Here is a 16385-nt window from a genome sequence, read left to right on the forward strand (position 1 = left end):
TATTCAATTAGCTAATGTTTGGCACAGCTCTGCTGAAATCAGGTACTCTTACAGAACTGCACAGGTAAAACTGGCAGAGAATCTGGTCTCACATCTGAGGCCATGCCAGGGCCACCAAAACAAATACAGAGAATTTTGAAAGTCAGCTGTTGAAAGCATTTAACAGGTAGTTCCTGATACTTTTTGACAAGAGAAAGAAAATAATATTTTGCACATCAATAGACACACGAATTCAATATTTGAAAGGTTAATGAGAGAATGTGCTTATTTGTTTTTTTATCACTTCATCTTATCTCGGTGCTTGAGGAAATAATTAGAGAATTTCCCATGCAGTATTTTAGGCCAATTTCTCTATTGAAATCAACATTAGTAAAGAGTACTGGTTAAAAATAGATAACACCTTAGTTTAGTATCTCTTTGAAGGTAAATATTTAACCAATATTTTTTAAGACCTAGAGAAAGCACAGCAGGACCCCCAGAAATGCTTCTGCAGACACAAGTATTAACCCCTGTTGCCAGGCTTCCCTTCAGGACAGACCCAAGTGTTCAGCTGACCCTGGAAATGAACTAATGATTTCTAAGGCTGCAAATAGTCTCACTAAGATCATTATTCAACTCTTGATGAACTCATGAAAAAGTGTTGACCAGTTCTTTATGGAAGTTGCCTCAGTCATTTGCACCTCCCCTCCCTTAGAGCAAACTTGTTCAGAGAAATTTAAAATACACTTGAGGATCTGTATTAGTATCTCATTACATGAATTTCTCCTTTCCTATCATCTATAGAAGCTGTGAACTCAGCACCACTTTCTTTTGATGACTGGAAGACGAAGCTTGCATTTTAATAAACTTCTCTATGGAAGATTCAATTCACAAAATACTCAGTTTACATAGGGAAAAAGTTGAAACATGTCATTTTGGTTTGTCTTAAACACAGACGGGGAAACTCTCTAGAGATATATCCCAGTCATGAATCTGCAGTGCAGACCTCTACTTCTACTGATGTCAGAGGGAGTTCCATGCAGCAGATGCACCAAAAATCTGCAATGCAGAGAACAGATCCGCAATGCAGATCAGACACTGGGATTTTACTCACAGGGTGATAAAATTCAGCTACCATTCCCACCACAGAATCACTGAAGCACTAAGGCTGGAGGGGGTCTCTGAAGACCTTCTAGTCCAACCTCCTTGCTCAAAGCAGTGTCAGCTACAGCAGGTTATGCCGCACTGCGTTGAGTCCTGTTTTGACTATCTCCAAGGATGAAGACTCCACAACTCCCATGGACAATCTGTGTCAATCTCCTACCACTCTTACAGTTAAAAAAAATAAATAAAAATAAAAAATTAACAGCATTTTCTAAGGTTTGAATGATATTTCCTGCATTTCAATTTTTGCCCTCTGCCTCTTGTCCTGTCACCAAGCACGAACAAGCAGAGTCTGGCCCCATCTTGTGCATTTCCTCCCATCAGGTATTTATACTGATAAGCTCCTAGCAAGCTTTCTGCCCTCCAGGCAGAACACTCCCAGCTCTCCTGGCCTCCTATTCTATGGCAGATGCTCTAGTCTTCATGGCCCTTTTGCTCGACTCTTTCCAGTATGTCCCTATCTCTCTTATAACTGAGGAATCCAGAACTGGACCTAGGACTCTGCATGTGGACTCACCAGTGCTGAGCAGAGGGGAAGCTTGACCTGCTGGTGACCCTGTGCTACCCAGGATGTTGTTGGCCTTCTCTGCTGCAAAATCATATTGCTGGCTCATGACCGAAGTTGCCTACCAGGATCCAAGGTGCTTCTCAGCAAAGCTGCTTTCCAGTCATTTCTCCCTCAGCAAGTACTCGTGCATGGGGTTGTTCCCCACCATGGTGCAAGTCTTTGTGCTTCCCATTGTTGAACTGCATGAGGTTCCTGTCAGCCCAGTTCTCCAGCCTGTGGAGGTTCCTCTGGATGGCAGTACATTCATCTGTTCTACCAGTCACTCCCCACGTTCTGGATTTGGGCTATTTTTTCATCTACAAATTTGCTGAGGATGCACTGTGCCCCATTATCCAGGTCATTAATGTTAAACAGCATAAGTTACAGTTATATAAGCCAAAACAGAACCATGCTGGGGGGGAAAAAAAAAAAATCAATCCCTGTAAAATATATTCAATTTGTGCCATTATAAACTTTTCATTAATAATTGTACAACTGCTTCAAAAAGGACATAGAATATGACAAATCCAAGTTTAACTGCAACTCAGTTCAGAAAAAAAAAAATGAAATTAGTTTAAAAAAAGAGTAACTGATCTGACACTGCTGTAGAACAAAACTGTTCTGTATTCTAGGAGTCTGTATTCTATTGATACCAATTAGTAGATTTTATTAAAAATTAGGGCAGTTTTTCTAGCACAAGAGCTGATGCATCAGGATAACACAGTCATGTATATTGTATAACAAATTATAAAGTGACAAAGCGCTATGCACATTTTTTTTTCCTGAGAACCAATGCAATGAGCAAATATGTAAAGCCCAATCAACACAAAGAAAACCTGAATATTTCAGGTCATGGCTTGCCAACACCATTCTCAGATGCTCGCAGTACCTTGGCTGTATTAGAATCAGCATTAAAGATGTGGAGAAAAACAGTAAAGAGTTAAAGGCTCTACTGATTCAAAGTCTGCAAGCTTCACCAAGTTTTTGTGAAAGCCAGTGGGCATTCCTCAGATGGGATCTTGCTATCTCTAGCCCAGGCCACCTTGATTAATGCATTATTCGACAGCATTGCTCATGATTCAGCAAGAACACTCTGCCAAGTTTATCAGCTTTATTACATTAATCAAAAAATATGTAAATTTTGGTGTGCAAGCACTGTTTTGAAATATTGAGCCGCATACTCAGCTGTAGTAAATCAATGTCACTCTATGAAAGCCAGCTGAGCTTTATGCCAGTTTACAGCAAATTTGGCCCACTGTATTTATACTACACTCTGTAATTCTTTTACTCAAGTACAGCTGACATTGCAGATAATTCTATTATAAGCAACTCCAAAACAATTTAAGAAGTGAAGAAACCCTCAAGAGGAGGTAGAGTGCCATTAGAGGAAAAAAATTTTCTCAACATCTCATCTTCAGAATGGATCTGAATATTACTTTATTATTAATAACTTTGTTTGGAATTAGGGCAGACTCAATTACAACTGCAAGAAGAAGCCAGTAGGGTAATAAGCATCTTTTTGATTCAAGAGCAGATACTATTGGTGACAATTACATGACACCTTGAGGTCAAGTCTTGAGGTTCTAAGCACTGCAAACAGAAATGTTTTGTTCATCTTAGAAACTGCAACTGCAGATGCTCACACTGATCTAAATGAGGCTTTCACACATCATTTATGAAGACAAAAAAACTTAGGACAGTTTCCCTTTTTACAATAAATGCTCTTCAGTAGCTGTTATTTAAAGAAACAGAACTTCAGGTCTGGTCCTTTTTCAGCTGAGCTGAAAGAAAAATTGCACTGTCAAGGAACTCTTAAGTGCACACATGAAAGAGGAGACAGTTCAAAGGTATGTATATATAACAGAAGAAATCACTAGGCACCAATGGGATCCCAAAGCCCATACTCCTGGGTCAGTTTCCACACCTCAAAATGAAGGTCTTTCCATCAAAAGAAGACAGAAGATTGCTTTTTGCCAGAGTAAGAGCAGCACTGACAGCAAATTTAGACTAAAGGCCTGGTTTCCAAACAACCTGAGTCAATTGATAAAGTTTAGGTCAATTTATAAAGTTCAGATGGAAACCAAGTAACACATGATAGTTTTAGCAGTCTTGCTGTGAACACTTGAACAGATTCAGATTCAAAAATTATTGAAACTAAAAATAAATGTCCCAATCTGAAAACTACAGATACTGTGGCTCTGACAACAGCAAGTGCTGAGTACTCATGGATAGTGTGATAATTTCCAAGTAAGACCTTTCTATTGCATAAAATACCTCTTAGAAGGTAGAAGCAGGCAGCTTAACATTTAAAAAAAACAACAACAAACCCACAGATAAAGAACAGCCATTAGCAAGTTATGTAGGTAAGGGGTGTTAACAGCTTGCAGCAGCTTTACTTACCTAGATGTTGCTATATGTCTGCAAAGTCACCGGTAGGCTGGGCTGCAAATTTCCAGCAAAAGCATATCCAGCAAAATACAGTAGTTACCAAAATCATTTTGCATGGGGAGGCCAACCAGACAAAACCTTCATCAGAAACCACAGAATCAAAAGAGAGATACACAGAGCAGGGGTTGCAAAAGGTAACTCCTAAGAACCTAGAGCCCAGTGTTAATGGCATTCCCATGAGATTCATCAATTGGATCAACTGGGTGGATGACACCTGCAATATATATGGGGATATCCAGTGTGTCCCAGGTAAATGTTTAGTGTAGATTTTCTCAAGTTTCATTTTAAAAATAAATAAATAAATAAAAATCAAAGCTCTATTTCAGTGTATAAATGGCTAGCATTTTCCCAAAGCAGAACAGTTTTCTATCCATATCTGATTGTCATAGCTGCATTTAATTGAGTAAGTACCCCTTTTTTCTCATTCTTCAAAGCTCTTCACATTAAGTAGAAATGCAAGACATTAGTGAAGATTAAGCTGTTATCCATCAGCTTTCAGATTATGTTGGGTAATTTCATGATTTTGTTGTTATTCACTTCAAAACATTGCTGAGCTCTTACTTGCAAGTTTTATGGTCTCAAAACCAAACCAAATCTGTCCCTGATTGAATTGGATCTGGAGGACATTTTAGCACATCCTTTGGATAAACATCACAGTATAACATACCACTTAACTTCACTGCCATCAGCCAGGCATTTAAAAGTAGATAAAACTGTATAGGAATTTCCTTTGAGTGCCTTTCTAATGTTTCCTTCTTACTCTAATTTAAGAACTCAAGATAATGCTTCAGCAATTGATTAGTCAAAGACTTTTATCTTCACTCATCACACTCTCTCTGACTGCCAAGAGTAAGAAAGCCACTATCCCATTTTCTCATTGGGAATGAAATACATACCATGACAGTCCTAATTTAATAACACAATGAGCAATTTACAGCTCATAGGACATGCACAGACTGCCAGGGTAATAAATTTGTTCCAGAGCATGCATCCCTTCCTCCCAAGTGCCCTCCAAGTGCAGATCACAGGCTGGAAGACTAGGTCAGGTGGTTTCCAGCCCCTTCCTGGTGTTATTTTGTCTGAATAGATGCTCTTCCCCATTAGGTGACACTCCAGGAGAGTAAGTACACATAAGGAAACCCTGGATCTCTGCATGTTCAGAGAAAGACCATGCTGGTTGTAACTGCATTACAGGAGTAGAGGGTGTCATGGCATATCATTCACTTAACCTACCAGAATAAGATGTGTGGTCCACTCCACCAAGGTGATTAGGAAAGTATGATTTATTGAGTAATAGTAGAGATAAAAATACCTTCCCTTAGCACCAATTATAGTACTCACAGCTGCAGCACAAGCTATGACTGGTTTCTTACACACTTGTGCTTTACATCTTTCCTACCTTCCCTGTAGCAACACATTCTGCAACATGCTCCATCTCCTGCCTGCTTCTCCATATATTGCCCTGCCTGCTTGTGTGGTCACACATGGCACCTGGTTCACAGCTACATGTGCTGATGAGGTAGAGGGCATGCTAGCTCTGGTCAGCCAGAATACAACTGTTGGAAGTCAGCTTTTCCCTCTCCTATCCATTCTTTTAGTGGAACCCTTTTTTATCCTACCATCAGTTTTCACAAACTAGGTAGGAACTAAGTGCCTGTGAGATGTCTACCATTCTTTCAACCTACTGATGAAGTTCAGCTGTGTTTAAGGAGTTAACAGGAAGAGGGACAGAGATATACAGGAGTTTTCTTAGGAAAAGGATAGCCAATTTTACTTGGGAAACCAGACTAAAAATTATCTCAATGGGAATCGCATGGTATCTAGTTCAGGGTATTAGTATGTAGAGGCTATTAATCTCTCAAGGTGGAGATAAGTGAATAGTGTTAATATTAAGCACTTCCTTGCAAAGATAATTATGATCCTTAAATTAATGCATTTTCCTGTATACAACTCCCTGCCTGAACACAGTTTCTTCTGTAAACCTGCAAAGAAGACTGGGGTGGCAATTTCAGTAAGCCAAGCAACTACTCACAGCCCCTAGAACAGCCCTGTATACACACACAGGTGCTGCACAGGCCTTTGAGACTCCCATGGTTGTACAGGTATGTCATGTCTGGATTTAAATTTATGTCTGCCCTCTGTGTGTGGTGGGTGCTAGCATATTCCACATCAAAGACTAGGGGTAATCTGTATGTTTACAAAGCCAGAATTGGAAGCCTTGCACAACTACAAAACAAATGCTCAGAGTTTTTTTATGGTGTAAGATTCAGGAGACACACATCAGGCAGAGAAGTATGGTTAAAAACAGGCATTGGTCAGTCCCCAAAGTAGGACTTCATTACCACCAGGATGTTCTTTATCCATGGAGCTTCAGCTCAAATTCCACTTCCCATTTTGGGAGGGGATCTGTTCTCTGCCTTTCAGAGGTATAGCTCTGTTAGGACACTCACAGTCCATCTGAATTTCTCAGCTTGGGTCTTTTGATATGTCTCATATTCACAGGGACAGAATGTCTGGCTTTGCTCACCATTGATAATACATCTATCCTATGAAGAACAAGACAACTGTGGTATTAAAAAAAAAAAAGAGAGAGAGAGAGAGAGAGAAGTCCATTTCTCTTCCAACTGCCTGAAAAAACACCTTCCTCCTGGACCTGTCTGGTTATGTGCGAAGAGAGAGAGAATGCAGCCTTTGAACAGTAACTGATATAAATCCTTCTCCTCTGATCATTACCTTTCTGACACGAGTCTCAATCTATCAACAAATGAGTGCACAGCTCTCACAAAGCTTAACATACACCTGGAAGGGAGGCACAGTTAAAAGGAGAGAGATGAGAGACAAATTATGTGGGAGCCATTTGTTAATAAACAGAACACTTCTCTCTTCTTATTCATCATAATGATTATCAATAAATAATAGGGAAATAGGAGTAAGAAACAGGTTTGAATAGAATATAGATGAATTTAAGTTTAATGCAAATAAAGTGCCTTATAAGTTTGGATTGAGAAAGATGTTGAAAAGGGTGGTTTTCAGAGACACTGCTTACATTTTAATGTTTAGTGAGAGCTGGATCTGCTGCAGATGGGGATAAAAGCCAGTGAGAAAGTGTCTTTCATGTTTCCAGCCTTGGACAGTCTTTTTTATTTTTGTAAGCAAGTTATGGCAAGTGAGACTGACACCTCATTTGTGTGTGCATGGTGTTTTTTTAAAAAAAAGCATGAAAAAAATCCAAATTAAAAAGGGCAATAAATAAACAGAGTAATAAGAGATAGGGCGGGTTTTACCCTATCCCATGACTGGCTCTCAACTCCAGCCATGGTCATGGCTCTTCCACACAGCATCACATCCTTCCCTGATGTTTAAGCTCCACATAGTAGCTTAGTTAGCTACAGCCAAGCTTTGGTGCTGCCCAGACAGTGTCAAAGCATGAGAGGTGATAAAGAAGAAGTCCTGCAGGTCCCTCTCCATCCTGTGACAGGAGATGGGCTCTTGCTATGACTCACGCCAGGCGGGGAGAAGGAAGGCTCATAACTCATTGCCATCAATGCCATCTTGAGTCACACAGCTGGGGCTCATGGGCTGATTCCAGCACACGGCGCTGTGATCGAAGCGTTTGCTTTTGGGGCACAGCAGTATCACCTCTATGCTGTAGACCAAGTGGCCAGTAATTGGCATAAGCAAGAGTTTACATCACCCACAACTGAACCATAAATACAAGAAGATGAGCTGCCAGTATGATTTAAGACTCCCAAATCAGAACAGAAGCAGATAAGGAAAGGAAAACAAACCATCCTTGGAAAGATACAGAAACTTTGCAGATGACGTAGGAAAAGCAGCTATTAAGGTAAGCAGGGGAGTTACCAGCTTCAAACTGAAAATACTTTGAGAAGTGTCAGAAATTAAGAACTCATGCAAGCCTGGAGTTTAAAAACACTCTCACTGAAGGAACTACATCTGCCTTTCTGGTTCCTAGGACATATGGCCATGATAACAGACAATATACATCACCTCCACTTCAGCACAGCCACACAAGTACCCAGTAAGGCTTGTCTGGAAGAGGACTGAAGGTCTTCGCCTCACCTGCTGACTATTCAGCTGCCTGATACACTGATTCATCGCTTTGTAAACACTCCTGCTCCAAGCCCCCATGTGCTAGATACAGCTGGCTGGACTACACTAGTTCAGACCTACTTCAGCTGTCACACAAGCCCTGAACCAGGATGGGAGGTTACACTAAACATTTTGTCTCAGATCAGCATATCCATTCCTCCTGGTCATCAGTCACCTTGTACTATGGGATCTCCCTTGCCACAAGATCACAACATCACGAACACCACCACAGTGGCTTTCTATAAAACAGAAACTCCATCAAGGCCGATGGTCCAGACCTATCTGGACTTCTGCAAGGCCTTTGGCACAGTCCCCCACAATGTCCTTCTCTCCGAATTAGAAAGATATGGATTTTGATGGGTGGACTGTTTGGTGGATAAGGAATTGATTGCACCCAGAGGTTAGTGGTCAATGGCTCAATGTCCAGATGGAGAGAGGTGACAAGTGGTGTCCCTCAGGGGTCCATGCTGGGAGCATTGCTGTTTAATATCTACATGAACAATATAAACAGCGGGATTGAGGGCACCCTCAGCAAGTTTGCAGATGACACCAAGCCGACTGGTGTGGTCAACACACCAGAGGGATGGGATGTTATCCAGAGGGACCTAGACAAGCTAGAGAAGTGTGTCCATGTGAACCTCATGAGGTTCAACAAGTGCAAAGTCCTGCATCTAGGTAGGAGCAATCCACATTATGAATACAGGCTGGGGGATGATGTGATAGAGAAGAGCCCTACAGAAAAGGATTTGGGGTACTGATGGATTAAAAACTGGGCATGAGCAAACACTGTGCACTGACAGCCCAGAGGGCCAATCGCATCCTGAGCTGCATTAAAAGAAGTGTGGCCAGCAGGTCAAGGGAGGTGTTTCTGCCCCCTCTACTCCACTCTTGCAAGACCCCACTTGGAGCACTGTGTCCAGCTCTGATGTCCTCAATAGAAGAGGGACATGGACATGTTGGAACAAATCCAGAGAGGGGACACAAAAATTATTAGAGGTCTGGAGCACCTCTCCTACAGAGTCAGACTGAGAGAGCTGGGGTTATTCAGCCTGGAGAGGAGGAGGCTCCAGAGAGACCTTATAGTGGCCTTCCAGTACCTGAAGAGGCCTATAGAAAAGCTGGAGGGGGACTTTTTACAAGGGTGTGTAGTTACAGGACAAGGAGTAATGGCCTTGAACTACAGCAGGGTAGATTTATGTTGGATATTAAGGAGGGTGGTGAAGCACTAGCGTGGATTACCCAGAGAGATGTGGTGGAGGTCTAATCCCTGGAGACATTCAAGGTCAGGCTTGATGAGGCCCTGTGGAACCTGATCTAGTTAAAAAGGTCCCCGTGCACTGCAGGGCAGGCTGGGTTAAATGACCAACCTCAGGCATTCTATGATTTCTCCTGTACATCAAAACCAAGCAAGTCTAGGAGAAATCATGACATCTTGGATGCATCAAACTTGCAGCCAGGCCAGTGCCACCCAGGTGACTTGGTTCACTTCAGGTAGCAGACTGGAGACAGAGAAGTTTCTCTTGTACCCTCCAACATAAAGCATTTCCTCAAACTTCTAGGTGGTATCTGGAGAACAGCACCTGTACCTGTCTCTTGTTTCTCTGCTCCCCCTGGTGGGCCAGCCTGGCACTATCAAATTTCTGCTTGGGTATCTCCTGCCCACGCAAGCAGTACACAGAACCTAAAGCAGGCTGTAAAGTTCATCCAGTCTCCTCAAGACGTCATTAATTACCACTTAATTCTTACTGATACAGATAGCATCACTGATCATTTCAGGGATCTAGCACATCTAGGAAAAGAGTTTGTGAGTTACAAACTTCAGTGCTGGCAACTACTGACATCTCCAGACATCCAGTTAATGCAGTCCTGACAAGGCCATATGCCCACCACTTAAAATTCCCGAGATTCCATCAATCCACAGCCAACATACACAGATGCTGACACACGTACAGCTGTCAAAAAAAAAAAAAAAAAGTGGAAGTGATCACAGCTCCTGTAATAGTGAACTTGCATATTTGTGCAAAGATTAATAGTAGCTATATCCCATTTGTTGCATGAAGCGCAGGCCAAGAAGCTAATCACTTACACACATGTAATTACATTTGTTTTCATTGTCAAATAGGGAAAATCCTCCATTCTCCATCTTCCACTGTATTTTAATACATAATCCAATATATTGAATTCTCCTCTGCCTTTCCTAGACAAATAGAGTAAATGCCAGTGAAAACGGATGTTGAGACGTATATTGTAAGCACTGCAGAAGTATATCTAGTCAAGACACAAAATTACTTATAACCATTTGCTCACTGCAATACTGCACACAAGAAGGTCCTACAAACTCTTTCAATTATCTAGGAAGGTATTAAACTTTGCTTAGACTAATCTTGTGTTTGTTCTTTGTATCTTCAGAAAAGAAATAAAAAAATAAATTGTATAAGAGAATCAAGACCACCAAAACACTTTTTAATTATAGAGAGATCATGGACTATACTTATTTGGGGTGTAGAGAGGGGGTTGCTTTGGTCTGATTTTTGCTTATGTCTTAAAGAGGGATTATTACTACAAGAAGACTACAGCTGAAATGACTGAAATCATCACATTCCTCCTTTTATGTTTGAGTTTCAAGCTCGTATCTAGGTGTTCAACAAAATAAAGATCTCTTCCTAATTTTCCAAGCTACCAAACAATAAGTACTGCACAGTCGAAAACAATATCTAATACCAGAGATGGCAACTGGGATTTCATGCTGAGTATATGTGTTCACATAAAAAGATACTGCAATCACAAGGAAGCATGACTCATTTGACACTAGAGAAACATTTTCTTTTTAACTATGCATGAAAAGGATAGCATTGCCATACACTGCTCTAACAGCGGTGAATCAGAGGTAGGAAGGGAGTTGCTGAGTTTTATGGTTTGTAGCAGTCACGTTCAAGTACAAAGCCTGGTGCTTCTGTGTGTAAAACGAGTCCATCCAAGCCCAACATTCCTCCCCACACACCTTGAGATTCAGCCACCAGATTCTTAATGAAGATATGCTGGACTGGACAACTTGTACAGGACATTTTATTCCCCAAAAGGCCGCAGGGTAGCAAGATCTTCCACTAGTGTCTAGTAAACAAGAAACAAGGAAAGCCCGTGCTTGGCAGGCAATCGCTGGCACTCAGACACACCAGTCAAACTCTGTCAAGGAAGCACTTGAAGCTCTCCACCCACAGAATAATCTGATTGATCAAATCTGCATCTCATCACACAAAAGATGCTACTGCATCCTAACTCCCAGTTTGCACCATAGTATCAACAAGATCCCAAATGGAATAAAAACAATGCAGTGCTTTTCTTTTCTCAGGTCTTCAGACAGTAATTGCAATATACTTTCTTTAATTCCACTCCTTTGTGTAGCTCTTAAACACACATGGGGTTTCCTTTCTTTATAACACTAGACAGTTACAATTTTCTCCAACAATTTGTTTGAATTTCCATCCATATAAGCCACCCCAAAATGCCACCCTGTACGGTAATTTCTATACTGACGAAATACAAAAGTTCTGTAATGTTTATAAAGCCATTTATATCACATTAGCAAAACTATTTTGCTAAATTACATTTTCCAACTCATCAGTCTTTATTATTCTATATAGGAGCTCACTTCTTCCAAGAGTCACCCCTACTCACATAATCAAATCATGCCATTTTAAACACTGTGACATTATTTTGTCATATAAAATGGTTGAAATTTTCTTGATGAAGGCAATGTAAGGAATGCTGCTATCCAGAATGTGTTATGAGAAGTGAAAGCTGAAAAAGAGCTAGATCTTGAAATTACAGATTTTAAACATCAGAGACACAAAGTGTTTAAAAGCCATTATATACCATGGGTCACAATAAAACTAGGAGTCAGGTTCTGAAACTCTTGTCCTGAATAATTTCAACAGAAATATTAAAGAACAAAAATGCACTTTGGAATTACATAATTTATATAGACTAACATAAACTCACTTTATGGTAATACGGTTTTAAATGTCAAGCCATATAAACAGGATATCTGAAATTACTACCTAATTTAATGACTTAAATAAGTACCTTCAAAATAATGATTATATGAAGACGGAAACAAGTTTGACAGACTGAGTTGCAACCAAAAAACCACTGTAGTGAGAGAAATTTATCCAAAGCAAAAACCATTTTACGTTTGCATACATGTGCATTTATTATAAAAGTAGAGCATAGCTTTTCAACAACAACAAAAGCTCAAAAACACTTGGACAATTGAATTCTGCCACTCACTTTGTTTTTACTGGGCACACTAATTTTCACATTTTGATCCACTGCATGCACACGGCTTCTCTATTTTACCTCAAAGATAATTCTTTTCAGAAGATATGCCTCCAAGAAACATCTGACAGCTGTGTATTCACATGATTAAATAAAATACAGGAAAATCCAGTAACACATACATCTCACAATTTACAACAGCAGCAATCACTCGCTTGCAAGCTCCTGTCCAGAAATTTCCTTGACAAAATAATTTAATGCTAGACAGTTTTCAAAACACTACACCAACAGAAAAAGGTTTAGCTCTCCCTTGCATCAATAAAGCACATCATTTGACCTGAAGTGTCAAGTCTTCGTCACAAAGCCACTTTCAAATGAAACACCACCAGCCTTCAAAGACATCTTTATATAATGAGCTGTCTTTGTTGACCATTTTGACTACTTACACTCTTTATACCTGTCTAGCCCTAATCTTTTAAAAAGACTAATGTGGTCTGAGAAGTGAAAGACAAGTCCAGTCAGTGTTATTTATAGACCTCTTTTTCACTCTTGTTCAGTACAAAGACACAGCAGTTGTGGAATCCTTCAGTACAATTTCTCCCACCAAACTCACACCGCAGACTTAATTTCAACAACATATCCTCTCAAGGATAAATAAAGTAAACTTGTATCTGTCAGACCTGAAAGATGTTTTCACCAGCGCCTCAGGACTGTCCACCGGTGGTAGTTCATCTGCCAAGATTTCTTCAGGAGGTCTAGGGTCACTGATAATGGTTGGTTTTGGCCTTTCCTTGAGGTTGCCTGTCAGCCCACCGATAATGGTGTTCCACAAGCAGTTTTGTGATTTAGAACCTGCAAGAACAGAGTGAGAAGGAAAAAATTCATCGGCCTATAGTCCAATCTCTCAGCACTTTGGAGAACAAAGATGCTGTTACCTTTTTACATTTGTAACAAAAGAGTTTGGGATCAAGCCTGAAAACCTGAAATAAAGCTCAAAGTGCAAATAAGCACTAACATTCAGGTCATTCTAGATCCAAGACACTAAAGCCTTCCATAAATGATTTTTATAACAGAACATGGAGTTTTCACATATCAATAAAAATCATCTTATCCTCATTATACTTAGATTATAGGTTAGCATGTAATGACATGGCTCTATTTTAAGCCAAAGAACTAACAAAAAAACACCAAGTACCAAATTCATACAATATTAATAAATTACTTTCTTAAAGTTAATAGCAGTTAAATTACAGATAAAAGATGCCACTGAAGGACTAGTATCAGAAAACATGTATTTTCCACTGAAACTTAGTTTTTCTCAGTAGACATTCAAAGGCCAAAACCTTTCTGTGGATTATCTTTTTTACATTTATTTATAAGTGTCACCAGGTGCCTTGTGCATGTCATTCAGAGAACCCATCCCCATCTGTAAGTCTAGTTTCACTCACAAAGTACAACTAGCAACCTTCAGTCAGATACCCTCCCAGCTTTTGGAGCAAAGAATAAGCGACATACATTTCATAAAATTTAAGCATCTGTTTCAGACTTTCAAAATTTTCCAAATGGCTTCTGAATAAATTAGGTACTTCTGAAATTCCCAGTGATACCACCATACTGAACACCTGTGTCACATTCTAACTTCCAATTATTACAGAATATACATGGGTCAGTTAGCAGATCCCAAGAGCAGTTAAATACTGAAACATTACTTCAGTTAAGAGACTTCCCACAATAGAGGGAATGCAACAAGCATTAATCCTATTGGATTCCAAAGTAGTAAGGTGCACCAACTCTTTTGGTAATCATTCTCCCTGGGCTTTTTCATCAATATGTGAAAAAAAAACAAAAAACTGAAACATTTAGTATTTCTAAAGTCAGCAACTGATTTTTTATAAGAGACTGCACAGGTAAAATTTTCAAATATTTTCCCAGTGTTCAGACTCTGTCTCCAGCAGAGACAATTAAGAAACATATAGCAGACCTAAAACATATGGATTAAGGTTGACTTCTTGTTGCAGTACATTAAGTACATAAGAGGAAACCGTATAGGAAAGCTTTACAGATATATTTGATGCCCTGTGCTGAGTTCTGTCCTGCAATAGGCAGAAAAATTATTCCTCACACCAGGTAGTCCAAAGTAACATCTACACAACAGCTGCAGAAATAACATCCATAGGCCTTTATCATTCAAGGACCTGCAATGTTATGGCAATACCACTGTTTCTGTTCTTTAGATCACCACTCAGATTTCCCAAAAACTTCTTAGTTTTACTTGAATAAGTAACCATTTGTTTTCCCATTCTGTAATGGGAATACAAAGGATGTAAGAGCTTTAAATCAGCTGATCATACAGGCTGCCTGTGATACAGTGAAAAATATTGTGGTTCCCTATAATACATTGAGAAAACAATTTATTTATTTTTTTTGCAAAAGTATGGCATACTCAGCATAGTTTGAGCAGGGAATCTACCTGTCAAGAAAGAAAAATCAGTTGTCCTCCACTCATACATGCTGCACACTAAGACAGGAGAGCAGGACACCAACACTTGCAGTCAGAAAGTTGCTGTGCACTATTAAAGTCATCTTTTGGGGAAGAGACACTCTCTAAAGCCACTTTTTTAATTTTGAGGTTTTCCCCTGCAACTACTCCAAGGAATCTGCTGAGCTTCCCAAACCACCACCTTCTCCTTAATTCCTCTGCTCTGGCCTCTCATTCCGTGAACCCTCCAGCTTGTCAGGCACAGGACAACTCCACAGTGCAGAAAAAAAGACATTTTATATTCTGTAGTTACTAGATACAATAAGGAGCTTGTACTTTGCACTACCACCAAAGACCAGCAACAACAGGCAAACTAATAGCCACTAAAAAACATATCATCACTCAAATCAACATGTTGGGTTTTTTTCTTTAAATAAAAACAGTGCAAGAAAAGCAACCATTTGTTTCAACATAGACATTTCTTTCCCTGTACATACACCCATACCTTTTTCCTCCAGTGTGGATATCCATCCCATGCAGCTTCCCCCTCTCATTAGATCTGTAGACCTAGATCTACTTGGCTCTTCTGAAGATCAACAGTGGGAAATCAGCCAGCTGACACAAATTAACCTGCCTCGCTGGAGCAATTAAATGCCATGCCCACCTGTCCTAACCAGTGTTCAGCCTACCTGCAGCTATATTCAGGTGAAGGGTATTTGGTAAATGATTGCTTTGGTCATCTGGTCTGCCCCAACAGGCATCAGCCAGGAGCTTCCAGCTACCTGAAATCCTGATGAATTTAAATCCTCACAAAGACTGATGGCACGGTGGTACTTGTAGCAAGATAACAGTCAGATAACAGGCACATTAATTGCTCCTAAAGACAGTAGTAAGCTCTTACATTCAGTCTCCTAAATGGAACAGAATTTGACACTTAACAGTGCAAGAGATTTGATAGCTCTAGCATTGGAATTAATAATACTTAATTTTAATTTCAAATCCTTGTGAGTAAGCGTAAACATTTGTAAAAAGACTTCTCCCTCATTTTATTTTACCCCATCAAAGATTTTTATAGCTGAGCTAGAGGCAAAAGCAAAATAGATTTCAGTGTTATATTTTAAAAAGCAGAACTCTTGCTTAAAGAATCTGTGAGTAGGTGTTCAAATACTTTAATATAGCCTGAAAATGCTACACTGCAAGTCTAGCTACCTGGATAACCACTGATAACCACACAACTACGATTCCCAACTTCAAGCAACACTAGCAGCCTTTCCCTCTTCTTGTTCCTGAAATACAGAGGAAAGAGCTACATACTCCAGAGACCTTCAGACAACAGTCAGGATGGATAAGACTCATTTGGGTTTCAGTAGGTTATCTTGTGTT

At 39.9% G+C, this 16385-nt stretch overlaps 1 protein-coding gene across 1 annotated transcript in view; it reads right to left on the reverse strand.

The window, feature by feature from the left end:
- Positions 1-16385, reverse strand: part of PDE1C (phosphodiesterase 1C, calmodulin-dependent 70kDa) — a gene marked incomplete at its 3' end in the record, with an annotated part of 292309 nt that overhangs the window by 238135 nt on the left and 37789 nt on the right. Inside the window, exon 3 of the mRNA XM_009998092.1 lies at positions 13204-13375. Coding sequence (XP_009996394.1) covers positions 13204-13375 — 172 coding nt within the window. The remainder of the gene's footprint in view (positions 1-13203; positions 13376-16385) is intronic.

The sequence above is a fragment of the Chaetura pelagica genome, unplaced genomic scaffold (assembly GCF_000747805.2).
Source record: "Chaetura pelagica isolate M959 unplaced genomic scaffold, ChaPel_1.0 scaffold485, whole genome shotgun sequence".
NCBI classification, from domain to species: Eukaryota; Metazoa; Chordata; class Aves; order Apodiformes; family Apodidae; genus Chaetura; species Chaetura pelagica.